We start from the raw sequence: 18,121 nt of genomic DNA on the forward strand, positions 1-18,121 counted from the left end.
CATTGTACATTATATAAATTCATTTATAATGCTGTATTTTGTAAAATATAGCATTAAACAACATGTAGCTTAAAAATATTATTAAATATTATTTTATTATAGGCTTAATCCAACTTTGATGTAACTTTAGGAAGCAAATGATGGGAATGATTCTCTCTCCCTGCTTTTCAGAAACAATATACAAAATATGTGAAGCCAAACAACATATAAAATGATAATATATGATATATATCATAAACAAACAAACATTACCCAGTAAATTCATCATGCAAAGGATAAATTAGATCAACCAATTTTGTTTAAACATGTAGAGAAAGGACAGTTTTTTCTGTTTAAAGGATTTTTAAAAATTCAATAATAATAGAAAAATTCAGTTTCCAGTTAACCGAGACAGAGGCATTGTGTGATCGGCTGGTTTCAAGAAAACAATTTTCATGTCCACCTCATCCCAAGAACAACATAAGACCGAGGAAAAAAGACATTGAGACCGAGTCGAGACCGAACCCATTAACTCACCATCTAAGACTCATTCACTACAACACTACAAGCTTCACTTTTACTGCTATGGTAAAACCTCGCTAGAAGATTACTAATTACTTAGATACTATTACCTTACCTTCCCTATCTTCCTCTCACTCTTCAGTCAAGATGTCATCTCCTGAAGTCCTGCATAAACTTCTACTCTACCTTGCAGTCTCAATGATCATCAACCAGCAAGGGTTTGTTTCTCTCAGCAGAGCCTCGTGTGTAGCCTACAGATGTTTGTTAGGGCTTAGGAAACAGATATTATTTTAATCCGATCACTTCTGCGATTTAAACTGAAGCCATCTGGAGCTTTACCCCAGCCCTGAATCAGTCTTAGCAAGAGATTATGAACTCTAACGGTCAAATCTTATCAGAATGTCAACACCAAAAAGGAAATGTTGTTTCTTTAGTATCTTTTATCCCTTTAAAGCCAGTTTCTGGCAAAAATAATCATGAAAATGATTATGTAAGAGTGCCTTGTGTGGAAATGTGGGAGGATCAAGCTCTTACCTGCTGTCTGGTGGCTCCTCTGGCTGTTCCTTCACTGGGGGAATGCTCTCTTCAGTAGGTGTCTGGAACTCTAATTCAGCTTGAGGTGAATCAAGGGTCTCAAATGGTCTAGGGAGAAAGAACAAACAGATAAAGAGATGATGAATGTCACATTGCAAAGATCCTATCAGCAATTGTTTACAGGCTGTGAAAGTGTGTGCTGTGTTTGTGGGTGTGTATATGAAAGGGCCCTTGCTTGCCCTAAAGGGCATGAGATGATGTCACTGCTGAGGTCACCTTCAAGGGATAATGGGCTGTAGTAGTGTTTGCACTTGTCTCCACTTTCACTCAAGAAGTCACATGCATTAAACCACCGCAATAATTAATGCTGTGGTAAAGCCTTGATCTACTCTTGCTTAACTGTTTGCCATTAAAAACTGAAACTGGTTACACAGACACAGTATTCTCTATACTAAATGCTAACATCAAAAATCGCATAATGGTTACTCAGTAAGCCATTGCTGTCGGAAACAAAAATCTTATCTCTACAATAGTAACTTTTCAAGAGAGGGAAAAAAATTCTTAACTTTTAATCTAAATGTAACACACTCATTTCACCCATTTCTATTTGTCAATTAATCATGATTTGTTCACACAATGTAAGGAGCAGTTGGCATTTTAAAACTATGTATATTAAGAAAAAATTAAGAAAGAAAAATGTAAAAATGGAGACACAAGGTTGTGTCCCAATAGCAATGATTACACAAGCACTCTGTCTCACACAAATATAAACAGTTCACAAGGCAGCAGTACCTGTTGTCTGCAAGTCCATGAGGGATCTCAGCCTTACACTCCTGTGAAGTCTGAGAAATGGCCACTGCCTCTCTCATTGCTTTGAGCCAGTCCAAACTCTCACATGATCCCTCTGTGTCTTGTCTCACAGTCTCTAGATTCATCTCCTTAACAGGGCCAACAGCTTGAACTAGGCAGCCAGAAACATCCTCATCTTGTGACACGCTAGTGATCGGACTAACTGATCTCTCCTCATCTTTTAATACTTGTTTGCTGTCCTCACTACAATCAGTCTTTTCCTTCTGTATTTCATTGCTGACTTGAACGAAGTCCACCTCTCCACATGAACTATCTGTTGGGTCATGATTCTCTTCTCTTTCTGAGGCATTTTCACGTAGACTTTGAATGAAGGACTTCATAGACTCCTGACCAGGCTGAGTGCTAGGACTGGGTAACATCGGAGAGGAGTCCTGTGTGTTTGTCACCATGGAGACAGCAGAAGATTCAGAGAATAATGATGATTCAGTAACAGAGGGCTGCTTCTGCTCAGACTGCAATCCTCCAGCAGCACCTGATGCTGATAGATCAGAGCCACTACTCTCTGTTTTGACTATAAGGGACATAGAGTTCTCCTCTACGTTTTCAGATAACTTGCTCTCATTTCCTTCCTCTCTGTCTTTAAGATTGGGCTCTGAGGACCTGGTCTCAGCACGTTCACACATTTCAGTGAATTTCCTGTTCTCATTCTCTCCTCTCTCCTCATTGCATCCACCTATCTCTTCCTTCCTGCACTCACTTGCTAAAATTGTTGCTTGAGTCTTTTTGACCTCCTCTTCAGTCTCCGTACATGTTTTGAGAGATAGTAATTCAGTGTTTTGTTGCTCTTCATGAACTGGGTCTTGACACACCCTTCTGGGGTCTAGAAGGGCTGTGTGGTTATGTTGCCCTACCTCCAAAGCCATTGTCTCAGCCTGGTTAGTTAGATTAGATGGTGTGATAGGGAGTTCCATGAGGTGAGACTGAACTTTATTTGTAATATCTGCATTATCCATGTCTTTAGGTAGCTCATCTATATTGTCATTTTCTGCTTTCTCTTGGAGCACAGGAGCCAGCAAAGGGGCAAGAATATCAGGAGTATGCTTAAGAGTGAACTGGACAGTAGGCTCTGCCTCCTGCTCACTAGACAGACCTCCAGGAGTTCCAGAAACAGAAGCCAACACAATGTCAGCCTGACTGGTGCATACTTCAGTACAATTGCTGTTGCCAAGGACAACTGCGGTCAAAAACTGGTCCTCTTTTTTGTGTGAGCTACTGGAATTCTCAACAGGCTTGGTTGAATCATTCATAGCCAGTTCTACAACTTTATAGGGGTCAGCTAAGGTGTTCTCCAGATTCCCAGATTTATCCACATTGACCTCTGATTCACTAGTACAAGCTGGAGGTTTGTTCTCACTTTCATGTGATGCTGTCCTGACAGATCCTGATAGTTCCCCAAATTCATGTTTAATCCCAGTATTTTCAGTAGCTGCTGCTGAAACGCCTGGCAATTTACCCCCTTCATTTTCTTTCTCCACCTTCTGGTCTACTTGGCTAGTGTCTATCTTTTTTGTACTAGGTTCACTCAAAACAGACGATGTGGTTTTGATTATGGGAGATACATTTCCAAGGTCAGCTAGTTCGGTTTTGAGTTCCTTTTCACTTTTCGTTGACACATGACACATTTCACCCTCAGTAATCTTATTTTCATCACCTCCTAGCATTATGACACTCTCCAACTTTGCTAAACCACTACAGGAGGTCTCAGCTCCTTCTTTACTTTCTAAAATCCCTTTGGGCTCCTCTTCAGAACTATGACAGCTAACTTTGGCATCTTCTTGACAGACACGTTCATGCTTCTCTAAACCTTCGTGTAACACTCTTTCTGTGGCATTCTGTTTCTGTGGATGTTGTAGACCTGGAGGATGAGAGTTCATATTCAGGACAGGTGCCAAATCCAATTCATTCACTGCCTTCTTTTCACTTGTGTAGTCCTTCTCATAGCATGACTCCTGCACCACTGGCAGCATTGCAGACAGGTTCTGATCCATGAACAGATCAGTGCCCTCAATCAATGACCTACCACAACTCTGATCTTCCTTTAGAAGCCCTGAAGAGACCACGCCAGGATCAGACAGAACAGCAGCCTTGAAAGTTTGTCCTGGAACTGTTTTATCCACGTGTTTTTGTTCTTTGCTGTCCTTTTTCTCTTTTGGTGTAACCTCAAGTTCCACACCTAGTAATTTCAGATTTTTATGTCTATGTTCTTTTTCCATTCCTTCTTCATGCTGCTCTTCTGAAGTGCTTGTTTCCTCTTCTCTAAGATCTTTAGCCACTTGCTCATTGTCTGCACTTAGGTTCTCAGATGACTGCTCATCACAATACTTTTTATCATCAGAGATATTATGTTTAACTGTACTGGATTGTTCTTTATGCGGCTTAACCTCATTTGCATTCTGTGGGTCCTCTCGTGACTGTAAATTAATCATCTGTTTTTCTCCTTCATGAAATTCTTGATGCATTCCTTCTGTGTTTACTGAAAGATAAGTTAATACTCCAGCTACAACAGCTGTGCCATCTTCAACAAAATTCAGTGTTTGCTCTGTAGGTATCTTGCTAAGATTTGTGTTGGTATCACAGGCAATGAGTTGAGCTGTTACAGAGGAGACTGATTCAAAAGACTGCACCCCAGAAGATTCCTCAGGAACAGAGCTTTCTATATCTGTTAAGTAATTAGAAGTGGCAGACACTGAGGCCTGAATATTAGCTTTGATATCTACTGATTCTGAGCTGGCATGTTCAGAGGAAAGGTCAAACTTAACTGCTGTTGACATCTTCGGCTTAGTGCCACCGGATTCAGAAACTGCATCATAGCGTTCGTAAAACTTGCCGTCGCCACAGTGATAGGAATTGCATAACAATTCAGTCATTGCAGCACTTTGCTCAGCATCTTGTCCTGTAGAAGTAGCAGTTATGCCTTTTGTAGGTGTAAAGACTGAATCTCTTCCATGATCAGTATTTAATTGCTTCTGTGATAGCCTTGTGACATCTATTTTAGATTGTCCATCTCCAACATTCTCAGTTATCACAGTATCTTTCCTCTCATTTGCATTTTCATCATCTTGTAGGCTCTCTCCTGCCAAATCAGTTTCCTGCAGTTCTATTTCATTAGGTGCTAACTGGGCCTTTAGCAAGGAAGAAGCACGAACAGCTATCATATCCGCTGCCAAGACATCCATAGAGAAGGAGACTTTGTTTTCTCCCTTTTCCTCCACAGCCCCAGAATGTTCTTCAGTTTTTTCAACAGTATCGCTTTTTGAAATCTCACCTCTCACCCCTACTTCAACGTCACTTCTATTGTCGTAATGGTCAGAGCGGCACTGCACTTCCTCTCCTGGGACAGAAGCATCACAGTCATTAATGAACTCCCAGTGACTCAGCATAGGGCCAGGAGGCCTGAGAACAATAGGCACTTTAGGATCATTCTGAAAGCTGGGCAGGGGAAAAATTGGTTCCACTGGACCAGGCACATCCATAGCAGGGTGAGTAGAGTCCTTTGTACACACAACATCAATAGCAATTTCTGTGACTTTTCCATTCTCATGACCCGAGTCTGTTGGATATTGCAGCTCATCTATCTGCTCTCCAGGTTTTGTTTGAGGACGTTCCTCTGAAATCACAGGGGGCTGTTCAGGATTTGGCTTTTGATCCTGCTGTGATATGCATGTACTTTTAGTAGAGTGACTAGGGAGCACACTGTCTGTTTCTGAGCCTGCAGCAGGAGATGGGATAGATGAAAGAGGTTTCACCTCAGACCTGACAGAGAGCTCTTCACAAACACCTCCCAGTGGATTTGACTCCTGCTGTATACTGTCACTCGGTAAGCATGTTTCTTCTCTTTTAACTGCTGCAGTCACATCTTTTTCCACTGACTTAGCATCCACATTTTCTTTTGTGGTGACCAAGACCCCTGTCATTTTCTCTCCCTCTCCATCAGACACAATGAGGTCAGCTTCCTGACACATCACAGCAGAGAAAAGACTCCTGACACCTCCTCCCGTTTGTAGAGTGTTATCCTGCAGTATAGTAGGTTCTTCTTTAGTAGGCTCAACAGAAAGTGTATGCTCCAGGCTGTTCTGAGTAATGACTACGGTTTCATTCTTCGCTTGTCTCTCTTTGTTTTTCACAAGAATTTCAACATTTTTGTTCCTCTCAGTGTTCTCCTCAGCAGTCTTTGGATCATTAATACTCAAATTTTTGACTGAGGGTGACAAACATGTCTCTTCAGCAATACTGACAATTTTATCTTTTGCACCATTTTCTTTTTCACTTTCACTGTGTTCTTGAACATTTTCATTTACAGCTGTGTTTCCCTTTGTCTCCTGAGACAGCGTTGTACTCTTACGTACAGTGAGAGCCGTCTGTTGGGGAGGTTTTGCTTTGCTGGTGCTAAAAAAGCCCTGAAAGTTAAAGCTAGCCTCACTTACTGGGTGCCGCAGATTCTCATGAACCGTCAATGGAGGTAGAGAAGCAAACCCAGTGATCCGGTTGGACAAAGTTGTACCCTCCAGTTCCTCTGCAGGGTCCACATTCTCTTTTGCAGCTGGGGTCCCCTCCACGTTGCTACACAGTCCAGTGACATCCCTCATCTCCAGCTGAGATGTAGACAATGAATGTTGATCGTCACTCCTTATTTCTTGTTCTGTCCCTCTCTCGACCTGTTGTGTGCCAGTGCCTGGAGTTTGAGTCCACAGAGTACTCTGCACCTGTTGATCGCTGGCTTGTTCTGCAGAATCTTTACCATCTGCAGAGGCTGCTGGGAGATGTGATATATCACTGCTTGGCAGTTTTTCTCCCCATGCGCTCAAACTCTCTTTTAAATGAGCCTTCTTCTCTGCCAGTGCCTTTCTCTCTGTTTCTGTGGAGTATAAGATGGAGACAGGAGAGGAGAGGTTTGGAGAGCTGCAGGCTTCTGTTCCGCTGCTGGTCAAAGAGGCTAAGGCTGTTTCAGCTCTGGCTGTTGTGACGGAAGTGACGAGCTCACCTCTTTGCTGCGTTGCCGCCAATGACACTGCGTTGTCATAGAGTGGATGTGTCTTGCTCTCTGTCAATGACAGCCCTGTGGTATGGTCTGCCTGCTGTGTGAATAAAGTCTGAGCTCCTCCCCGTTCTCTCCCTCTCCCCTCCGCTTCGTTCTCCTCTGTCCCTCCCTCTCCCTTTCTCTCTAGTGACTCAGAGCTCTTTCCCTTCCAGTCACGTCTGTTGTGAAGCCCTGGTGGAGAGGCAGTGATCCTGTCCTCGGCATTCATTGTGCCTTTCTCCCTCTCCATATTTGCAGAGAGCGTGTCTGTCCCCAGGGAGCCATCAACTAGCGGATCTCCTCCTTTCTTTTCATCTTCCTCAGAGTTCTGAGGCATTTTGCTGCTCCAGTCCACCTCAGATGCGATGTCTACCTCTTTGGCTTCTGCTGCAGGTAAGTTGTTTGTTTCTGAGGAAAGAAACCAATTTAAATGCTTTTCTGCTGCAATAATTTCACTGTTTTTTCCTGCAGAACTTGGAGAGTCATCTGCTTCCTGTAATTCAGTAGTTCCAACTACAGATTCTTTTGCTGATGCTTTCACTGTTGCTGCAGCTCTCTGGCACACATCACCGATCTCCTTCTCTCCCACTCCCTCACATTCTATCATTTCTGGCATCGTGGGTGTTGTCAGTGGCAACGCAGAATCAACGGCTGGTGCTGAAGCCTCTTCAAGGGCACTCTCCTCCTCCTCCTCCTCCTTCCTCCTCTCTTCAGCACCAGCTCTGCTAAGAGTGTGTGTGATCCCCCGCACCACAGTGTGTGCACCAGCTTCAGTACCTACACAAAACGCATGCTCCTCTAAACTGCAACACATTTCATGCTCATGTTCAGGGTTGGCTTTAACATATCCAAAATCAATCACAGTGGTATCGGCAGATGCCTCAGGCACATGTTTCTCATCGCTAACCCCTCCCATTGAATGGTTGTGGTGTGTGGTTTCATGCTCCGATATTGACTTGCAGGGTTCATCTGTCGGACTGTGGTCACCCTGCTGCTGAGTTTCATGCAGATGTTCCAGTAAGGGGGCAGGTGTAGCCTCCAGCAGGGTAAGATGAGCCTGGTCAGACACAAGTTCTTTAGGTGGGGAGCAGATGGGCTTCGTACACTGAAGCCCCAACTGTTCTGGGATGTCCAATCCTTCTCTTTGATTATCTGAATTTGTCATATGTTCAGTGCTTGTTCCTGTATGAGTCATAGTCTGATTGCTGTGTTGTGCCTGTTTCTCTGAATCCACCTGTGTGTTTAGTTTTGCTTTCAACGACACTAAATGAGCATGTGTGTCATTCTGTGTGGAAGACTTTTTTGGTGGACCATCAGTTAACAAAATATCTGTTTCAGATGTGGTGTCCATGTTAGTGGTCATATTTTGTGTGGTTTTTGCCTGCAGTTCTTCTACTGCGCAAGTTCTTTGAAAGCCTCCAATCTCTGGTAGTGCCGTACAGCACAGGTTTCTACTCTCCTTCTTAAGTGAGTCTTCTTTATCTAGTGATGTGACACATCCTGGAGTTTCCTTTTCTTCAGTCTCTCTAAATGCCTCTGAAACTGAGCTGTTTTTAAATATTTGTGCCTGTCTCTTTTCAGCTTTGCCTATCTTTAATTCTTTGTCAGACTCGTTCTGATGTTCCATCTTTGGCTGGCTGTCCACACTGTGTTTTAAAGCGGTTTCATTAGTATCTTTCACATCGACTTTATCTGGCTGCTTTTTCCCAAGTATGTAGTCTCTGAAGCTAAACACAACCTCCTCTGTACAATCTGCTGCATCATTTGTTTGTGCTCTGGTATTTCCATGGCAACCCATGTCATGTGTTGCTCGAGATTCAGCAAGTGGTAGTGACAGTGACATAGGATGCTCACTGATAGCAGCACTCTGGATTTGCTTCTCAATCTCATTGTCACTCCCAGGCACAGACAAACAGTGATCAATCTGATCTGTAGTACAAGGAGTAATTGATTGGGAGGACATTCCAAAAGAGGCCATTTGTTCCTCACATCTTTGAAAGGCTTCCTGCAGCTCAAGATCCAGAAGTGAAGCTGAGAGCTGGTGTGATGGTGCATTTTCCTGAATCATTCTGGGTGACTGTGACTGTTCCAGAGGTAGGCTCTCTGGTTCACCATCTTGACTGTATGGGATTGACCAACAGAGAATGTTGGAGATAAGGTTCTGTTGTCTCCAGCACACAGCTGTTCATTCCACACAGCAATCCAAATCCTGCAGTCAGAGCACACCATTCCACTACACTCCACAGGCAGGGTAAGACTTCATGCAATATCACAGCATGACAAGCTGTTTTTATTATCCCACACAGGAAAAAGGCTCTTCATTAGAGACAGCCAAGCACATTCACATACTGTTTGGCCACAAAAAATCAATTTATTTGCTTGCCTTCTTTCAGCCCAAGTACTTTTAATTTGCCACTCACATTTCAAGAACAGCACCCAAGCGCAAAACAAAGTCACACAGTCGTCATCAGCCCTAATGAAGCAGGCATCAGAAAGGGCAGTGAATTATCACCAGTCTCACAATTTTGTTTATGGTTCCTGACTCACAGTGGCTGAGTCACTGGCCAATAAAAAGGCTCTGGCTTATTCCCATATAACCCACCTTTTTTTTAACCTCAGTGCTTTTCCCTGTGTTCCCCGTATTAAAGAGACTTTCATAGAGAGCATCAAGTATTTACCCAGTGCATTTTTGTATACCATTTAAACAAAAATGTAATCAATCATCTTTAGCCACAAATACAAGCAAACCAACACAAAATGATTCTCCTCTCTGATTGGAAAGTGGTTATCACAAAGTCACCTTTCAGTTCTCCCTGACAGTGTTGCTTTAACAACAGGTTGGTCCATACTCCTCTGTTTTTCCTATAAATAGTCATTACTGAAAAGCTGCCACTGCTTTTTTACAAGGCAAAATATCTTAATAATACACTCTGGCAGATACGGGAAGTGTGAGGGGGTGTGCTGAAAAGCAGGCCCATGCCTGTATGTATGTGTCTTTGCATACCATGCCCGAGGCAAACTCTAGCAAGGCCTACTGTACTGCAGACACTCCCCGCTGTGTTCTCTCCATTAACTACAATCCTCAGCCTGAGATTAACAATCTTTTTACCCTAATGATTAAATCACTGCCATCCACAAAAGATCAGGTATGTATTTATTCAGAAGCAATGTGCTGGGAGTGAGAAAATATACAGCATAACAGCTGTTTAGCACATGGGATCCTGCAGGCTTAAATCCAAGAAGCTATAAACTATAAAGTGAGGGTGTGTTTTTTACCATTATTGAACTTGCTCAGCTGAAAAACCCTTTTTTTCCCTCTCACAGAAATGTACCACTTAACATGTCAAATATAAGTGGATCCCAAGCCTGTTTGTGCAAATATAGGCTTAAGGCAAGTGTGCACTGACATGTCGTTTAGCAGATCCAAGCTTACACACATGCATTCTGTACACACTCATTAACATCCACAAACACAGACATACATTTGTCTCATGTTAAGATGACATTTTTCTGACTTAAGATCTAGTAGCCACATGTTCACCACATGCCATACAACCAGATTTAGTGCTATAGAGTGCTTCAGCTTGTTCTGATGCACATCATGCTAAAGACTATCCCAGTGTAAACACATTACCAACAAAGGAGTTCATGCCTGACTCCAAACTGTCAATAAACCACTTAGCATCTTCATTCAGTGCACAGCAGAGTAAAACAGCAGTGCATGAAAAAGCACACCCAACACACATTACGGAGACAGAGAGATCTAGGCTGCATCAAATCCATATTAAAGATAATATTCTTGTTCAATGATTCTCAGTGGTTATTTCATGAGGAGGTTTCAATGCAATGTGAATGCAATATGAATGTAATGTAGGCTGGACAATGTGATGATATTTAATGTTATTGTGATGAATTGCATCACATTAAATCATAATATGCTTTTCTGAGCATATTGTGGATATCAGTACAACACTAACCAACCTGATGTGTAATTATTTTTCTGTTTAAACTTACAAAAGCTATGAAAAATGAAATATTGCAATACATATCATGTATCGAGAAAATGTCTCGAAGTATCATGATGCTATATTTTTGCCATATCGCCATATCAAAATGACAGAAAGAAAGGTTTATACTGTACCAGTATGATTTTGAGAACTGTAGCTCAATTTTTTGTAACATTTCTTTTTTTATTACTATTGTTAAAACACTACACTGTGGAAGTTTTGGGGATTTGGAGATCTGTCTGGTGGAAATTGTTATTGTAGAACATTTTATAATGTTGGTTGTAGTTTGGACCTTATTGCCGAGTGGATGAAACTTGGATGTACGTAATTTGTCTACTGTTGTCATCATATGTTTGGTGTTGTGTGAAAATGATGTCTAAAGACATGTAAAGTGGTCTGAAAAAATTACTATTTCAAGCTTTACAGGATGACTCCTAGCAGTGCATGGACACCACATTTTAGTGTGTTTTTTCCTCCTGACTCATTATTGTTACTATTAACAAAAATCTCTTACATAGTGCAGCTTTAATGGATCTATGTTTCAGACATTTACCTCGGTCATGTAACCCTCTCTATGCTGCTATAATACATTTTGTAAGGGATTCTATGACACGCTTTGGGCATATTTTTGTCTGTTCTGTTAAGAGGGGTATTATACAGGGAATGTGTTTTTTCCTCTTGTTTATACTGGACAGTCACAGTTTTGAGCGGGGCATTTTCCTTCAGACAAAGAGAGGGCAACATACATATGCAAAAACAGAAGTGTAATGACAGACATCCCAAACTCAACAAAACAACCTCAAATCCAAATAATAAGATTATTCCTATAAATGTCTGTTCCAATTGGTATCTATTATCACAACGCTGCAGTGGGCTTGATATCTCTCTGACTCCATTTTGCTTCCTCTGTGTTACCTCTCTATGAGGCCCACTATTGGTGGACAGGCCTCCATGTAATGCTGCAGTCCTACCAGAAGGGGGTTAACTTGCTCACTCAGTGACCCTGGCTCATTCTTCAGTTCACATGAGCCCACCTGTTTGCTGCTACACATACAAATGCACAAGTAAGAACACAAACACACACATAGACGTGCACAAAGAGAAAACCTTACATCATATATGAGGTATACAAAGGAATTAAGTGCTCTCTTGATAAAAAAAATCTCTAAAATATTGTTACAGACTTTCTAATGGTATTATTTCTATCAAGCGCTTCTTTTGTTTGTAATCACTGTAATCTCCTGATATGACTCCTATCATGATGTGTCTGGATTTTCATTTGAATGAATAAATAAATACCTATTAGCACTTAAAACTCAGTGACTGTGAAGAAATGACATTCTAAACACCAGGCCATCTCTTTAAAATCACACTGCAGTGCTGTAAGTGCTTACATTACACCTGCATTACCACTTCAACCACCCACATGCTCTTACACAAGGCTACTCCAGTCAAACTTTCCACAACAATGAGTCACAGATTCATGGAAATTCGCTCTATCTCAGCTATGTTTATGTGCTCATTGAAGACAATGGAACACAATCTGATAGGTCAATCTCTGGAAAGGCAAAGGCTTTGCTTTTGAACAGTGTATTTGTAATAAGGCATGAAGACTGGGTCAGACTGCACAAATACTTATTGTCACTATATAAAAAAGCAAGTAACTTCACAGGAAATGGTAAAAATGTTCTTAACTTTTAATAGAACTTAATGTAAAGAGGTTTTATTCCAAATAATCTTGGAATGTTTCTATTGGTCTAGTTCTGTTCATTACAGAATTGTCATACAATGTAAAAGACAGCTGCTGTGTTCAAATGACATAGAAAAATAAAAAAAAGTTGTTTTTTATTTCTTGGATAGCAACAATACATAGCCTGTAAGATACTGGACAGTTATATAATTGGACAGTTGCATAACTCTTGTTGTTTTCCATTACACTTTATTTGGTGATAAAGATCAGCATTAATAAGGGCATTTTCATTTATTCAAGCTGTGCCGTGTAGTTTCCCTCCATAAACTCATAATTGAATCAAGTAAATGTAATGTAATGTCTAGCACTTGGTTTCAAATCCTCTGAAGCTGATGAATACCTGAACTCTGCTACTCACAGAAACAGACTCTATGCATCTTCCCTAATGATATGCTGACAGGCCAGTAAGATAGCCATTTTCAGTTCTAGCTAGTTTCTGTAATTTTTACCTTCAGGCTTGTCTTCAGTAAGTAAATGCCTGCACAGTGGGGTTTAGGTCACTTGATTGACTTGGAAAGTCAAAAACATTCCACTATTTAAGGGCAGAAAACCTCATAGTTGCTTTAGTTACATGTTTTAGATCTCTGTCACAACATCTGCTGAGTTTTGTGGCAGTTGTTTGGATCTGAGTAATCAAAAATCTTCTGTATAGTTATTCTGCCTTTGCCTTGACATTATCAACAAGCAAGGCAGTTCTCATACATGCCCATGGCACTGTTTCACAGATTTGCTTTGAATCCTGAGAAGTTCCCTTTAATACATTTTTCTCATTCCACCACTCAGGTACATCTTCTCATCTTTCCATAAGTCTTTGTCCCACACATTGTATGTAGTTTGTTTACTGAGATATGGCCTCTCTGTTCTTGATACTTACCTGTACCTGGTGCTCTTCTCTATAGCAGTTTTTGATTGGTCCACAGCTAAAATTTGTTTTTTATTTCTTCAGTAGTTGTAAGCATTCTTCAGTCATCTACTGCTATGGTCTGCCAGGTTGTTTTGCTGTGAGCCCATCAGGGTGTTTTTGCCTCATAAAAAATTACCAAATGTTTTTCATTTTCTAAGCCTTATAATGGCATACTTTACTGGCACTTTCTTGGTTCTTATGTGCAAACTGCCTATGCAGAATTTTGAAACCCTGCTCTCATCATAGCCTAGCAAGGCAACTACTCACAGCTGGCCAACAAACAACTGAGAACTTAGCCCAATCATTTATGGTGTAATAGAGGAACTACATATTAAAAATCTTGTGATTTTGACATGGTGCACTAAAAATAGGGATAAAATGAAGCCAAAACAAGAAAAACTGCATCACTGCCCAGTTTTTATAGACTGCACTCTTTTTTGAGGGGGTGCTTATACAAATCTGTATCCTTGGACTAAACTCTTATACATTAGTCTAGCTTGTGTGCACATGATTACTGGTGAATTCCTGTATTCAGTTCAACAGAAGGATAAGGGCACACTGAGAAATGTACTGTTTCAAACACAAATGCTTTTGTTTACCTGAGTCGAGCATGCAAAAAAAAAAAAACTGAGCTTCGATGATTTGCATCAGACAGAAAAAAAGTATCCCATAGCAACAGCCTGCTGCAACTTGCCCTTTGCTAACAACATACTGATATTTGATTCCATTTTATCTCTCAGTGCTAGTCTTTAGTATATTCATCTATCTCTGTTTGCATGTGTGCACACAACAAAGAGAGAGAGAGACTGAAAGAGAAAGAAGACAGAGGCCTACCCAAGTGAAGCTCCCCAGGTGAGGTTGAGCTCAGTGCTCAGATCTATACTGGGCAGCAGGTCATGCGGAAACTCCAGCTCCTCTTCCTGTTCTCTCTGGCTGTGCTCCTCGTGAGCAAGGCTCTGCACCTCTGCTGCAGGATTGTGGCTGGGCTGAGCTTCAGTCCGGAGTAATCCGTTCTCTGTACTGCCGGATTTCTCCTCCGTCTGAGCGACTCTCTCAGTGTTAATGTCAGCCTGACAGACACAGAAAAAGGCATTAACAGTCAGAAGAAAATCCATTTCACTGAGACTAATAAAGCAAGTAATTCCCAAACAGGTGTTTACGACCTGTTTCTATGACAGAGCTAATGGTTATTTACCACTCACTGTTTAACTGTCCAAATCAAACAAGAATTAAATTGCAGCCAATGCATTCAGGCTTTGACATTTAAGCTCAACAAACACACCCTGTGTCAATACAATGCTGACGTAAGCTTTGTCAAACAACACACCCTGATCTTTTGTCATGCCATCATACAAAAACAGAAACATCTAAAAGACATGCTTTACAGTCACAGCTGTTTTGTCTACACACAGATTTACACACAACACACAACAGTTCACTAGACACAGCTGAAACATGGAAATGAGTGATCTACGGTTAAACAGTAGCTCCTGGCATAGACTGTATAGTAGACATGTGTTGACAATCAACAATAAGGTTGATTAACTGGTTTCACAATCTTGCATTATGCTGTCACTTTATGATCCCATGTATTAATTGGTGTTTTAGTAGCTAGAGCTGGGGTCTTTAAGGGGAGGTGTTTCAGTGGACCCAATCAATCAAGAAAAAATCTGTAGCAAAGCTGATTACCATATGGAAAAATATGTAAAAGTATTTTAGCAACATATTCATCCAATTCAAGCCATTTATTTAAAATTACTTGAATAATTTGAATAATGACTTGAACGAAAGTGAATAAATTGACATATTGTCAGATTTTCAGTTGTATTTAATATTTCTTGTCTGAATAATGAAGTGGTAACATTGCTTCTTAAAAGATGTTAAGATCATAATAAAATGCTTAAAAATAAATGAACAGAGAACTGTGTTTTTTCTCCCTGTTACAAGTTGTTTATTGTCTGTGGACAAAAATATGACTATATTTTTGTATGTATTTTAAAGTTTTTAAAGACTTTTTTCCACTTTTTTTCTGAAAACCGTAGCCATTTCATTAGATTACGAAAATATACTAAAAATAAAACAGTGTGCCAAAACATATTTAGTGCCTTTATTTTTATTATTTTTTATTTTATTTTATTTTAGTGGCTGCCTAGACTAATCATTAATGGTTAAGCACTTAAAGGTAACTGTCACCATTCACTCATGTTAGTTTGTTTACCACCCAGCCTGAAAAACTACCAGTACATTAGTGCTATTCAAAAATGAGGCAGAACTCTGCTTACATGTATTATTTTACACATTTTTGTTTGCTTATATGCAATATCATAATACTATTGTAAACCATGATTAGATCATTTTCATGCTGGTACATTTTTATGGCACCACATGCCTGTATATTATTAAACAAGTCTTTCCAGTTCATGGAGTTTGTAATCAAGCTGGTTTGAAAACACATTATGTATTTGGCCCACACAGTGTACTAGTTCAGGCTGATGTTTTTCCACAGAAAGAGGAATTGAGGACAAATGATTAAACAGACTGACTAAACTGGTTCAACTACGTCCTTTCTGTTCTTTTCCAAAGCTATAAAACAACCTCCTCTAACCAAGCAGCTACGCCAGAAACCACGGAGCCATTTACAAACGTGTAATCATATGCCGGCACGCTGCTGCAAAAGTCTGTGAATGGCCAGGCCTCTGGGATGTTTAGTGAATGACAGAGTAAATCTGGACAGAGTCTCCAAAAAGTCTCCGCCTCATCTGCCCCATACTGACCATAACTACAGCTTATAATCTGCAATTTATTGCAGTGAGCAGAGCAGAGTGACACAACTCTACACTCCAAACATTCATGTACACAGCAGCACATACAGATTTCTTCTCATTGACTGACAGATGAGGATCACAATTACACACACACACACACACACACACACACACACACACACACACACACACACACACACACACACACACACACACACACACACACACACACACACACACGTAAACAAATCACTACAGTAAGAGTGGATCCTCTTGCAGATTACTCTCCTTGCATTACTCCTGCAGCTCAACATCCAATCCATTACTGGCTCTTCTCATGAGAATCTCACTGTCTCTTTCTAGGTGAATTATATGACCTCAAAATATACACATGCATTCCTTCTGTTTATACATTCATGAAGCTAGTGCACATTCTCACAAATCAAATAAACATCCAGGAGCCTGTGCAATAGCAAGTGATACAAAAGGCACACTGAGTGACAAATCATATGCAGTTGTATGTGAAAGGATAGACAGGCTCGTTTAAAAAAAGCCTGTTTTATTGTGGGGTTTTTTTTATTCTATAAGTCAAAATATGCACCCATTTTCTACAGAGAACGCACTGGCTTGGCCTATTTTGTATTTTATTTATTTATTTATTTATTTATTTATTTAGTTAGTTAGTTAGTTAGTTAGTTAGTTAGTTAGTTAGTTAGTTAGTTAGTTAGTTAAAAAGCAAACAAACCTTTATAGAAGATGTTAACTTTTTTTCACTTCCACATCCATTAAATATGTCATATGATTATGGGCTTCAAACTTTTGCATACTACTATATAGATTATAGCCAAAAAAAACTATTTGTGAATAGTAAGAACACCAGTGAAGATTTCCCATATTAAAATCTCCAAAAATCTCCTAGGTTTCTCCAAAATACAAACTTAAGCCAAATGTGTATTCACACTGAAAAACCATGGATCATGTGACACATTTATAATCTAAACATTGTGTGAAAAGTGTTCTTTAACACTAGTGTTTTTAGTCAAGATTTCTTCAGCTTGTTCTCAAGTAATACATTTAAAAATCCTACAGAAAAGTGTTAAGATTCTAAACATACGCACTTAAGAGTTCAGGATTACAGGTAAAACAAGAACAGTACACCTGGACAACTGCAAGTCACTCATGATAAAGTCTAGCCAGTTTTCAATTCCAGAGTCTGCCCACTCCACTAGCCCCCTCCACACTGAGACACAGACTCTAAATGACATTTCGTCATTGTACAGTTATAGGCTAAAGAGAAATCAAGTATGGGATTAGCTCAGTGTAGTGAAATATGCTGTTTATGCCAAACACATGACATCAGGGCTTTGGGGTTCAAAGTCAATAAACTTTTCCACTTGTGTCACTTAAAACTCACATCCAAAAGAAAATATGAGACATGTTGAACTTAAACTGAGCCTTTAACAGAACGTGGCCTTCAGGACCAGAGAAACAGTCACCGTACTGTAAGACTTACAGTACTGTAAACTCTTTCTCTACAGAACAATGCCAGTCCCAAGAGTCTGCTGCACTTTCTCAGGCTCTCTCACCATGGCCACAATTCTCTTACACACCTGCTTTAAGGTTAAATGACTGACCGTTTTGCAACTATTTTAACTGCAATTGAACTTCTTTCTTTATCCCTTTACTGAAATGTACTACTCCTTTAAATTCAACCTGAAGTCAAATCTGATCTCTTTCCCTTGTTAGATCATGTCCATGGACACATTAATCACA

At 40.3% G+C, this 18,121-nt stretch overlaps 1 protein-coding gene across 20 annotated transcripts in view; it reads right to left on the reverse strand.

Annotated features, from left to right (window-relative positions):
• The window catches only part of tacc2 (transforming, acidic coiled-coil containing protein 2), an 80,347-nt gene that overhangs the window by 48,760 nt on the left and 13,466 nt on the right, over positions 1 to 18,121 (reverse strand). For 7 of the 20 annotated variants that reach the window (XM_037538430.1, XM_037538429.1, XM_037538428.1 and 4 more), the window contains exons 1-2: positions 1,828 to 6,312; positions 1,036 to 1,143 (exon numbers count right to left, since the gene is read on the reverse strand). In XM_037538430.1, the coding sequence (XP_037394327.1) occupies positions 1,036 to 1,143; positions 1,828 to 5,867 (4,148 nt within the window). In that variant the 5' untranslated portion in view covers positions 5,868 to 6,312. The other 13 variants (XM_037538434.1, XM_037538435.1, XM_037538438.1 and 10 more) reach the window with 5 other exon arrangements.

This window comes from Pygocentrus nattereri, chromosome 5 (assembly GCF_015220715.1).
Source record: "Pygocentrus nattereri isolate fPygNat1 chromosome 5, fPygNat1.pri, whole genome shotgun sequence".
NCBI lineage: Eukaryota > Metazoa > Chordata > Actinopteri > Characiformes > Serrasalmidae > Pygocentrus > Pygocentrus nattereri.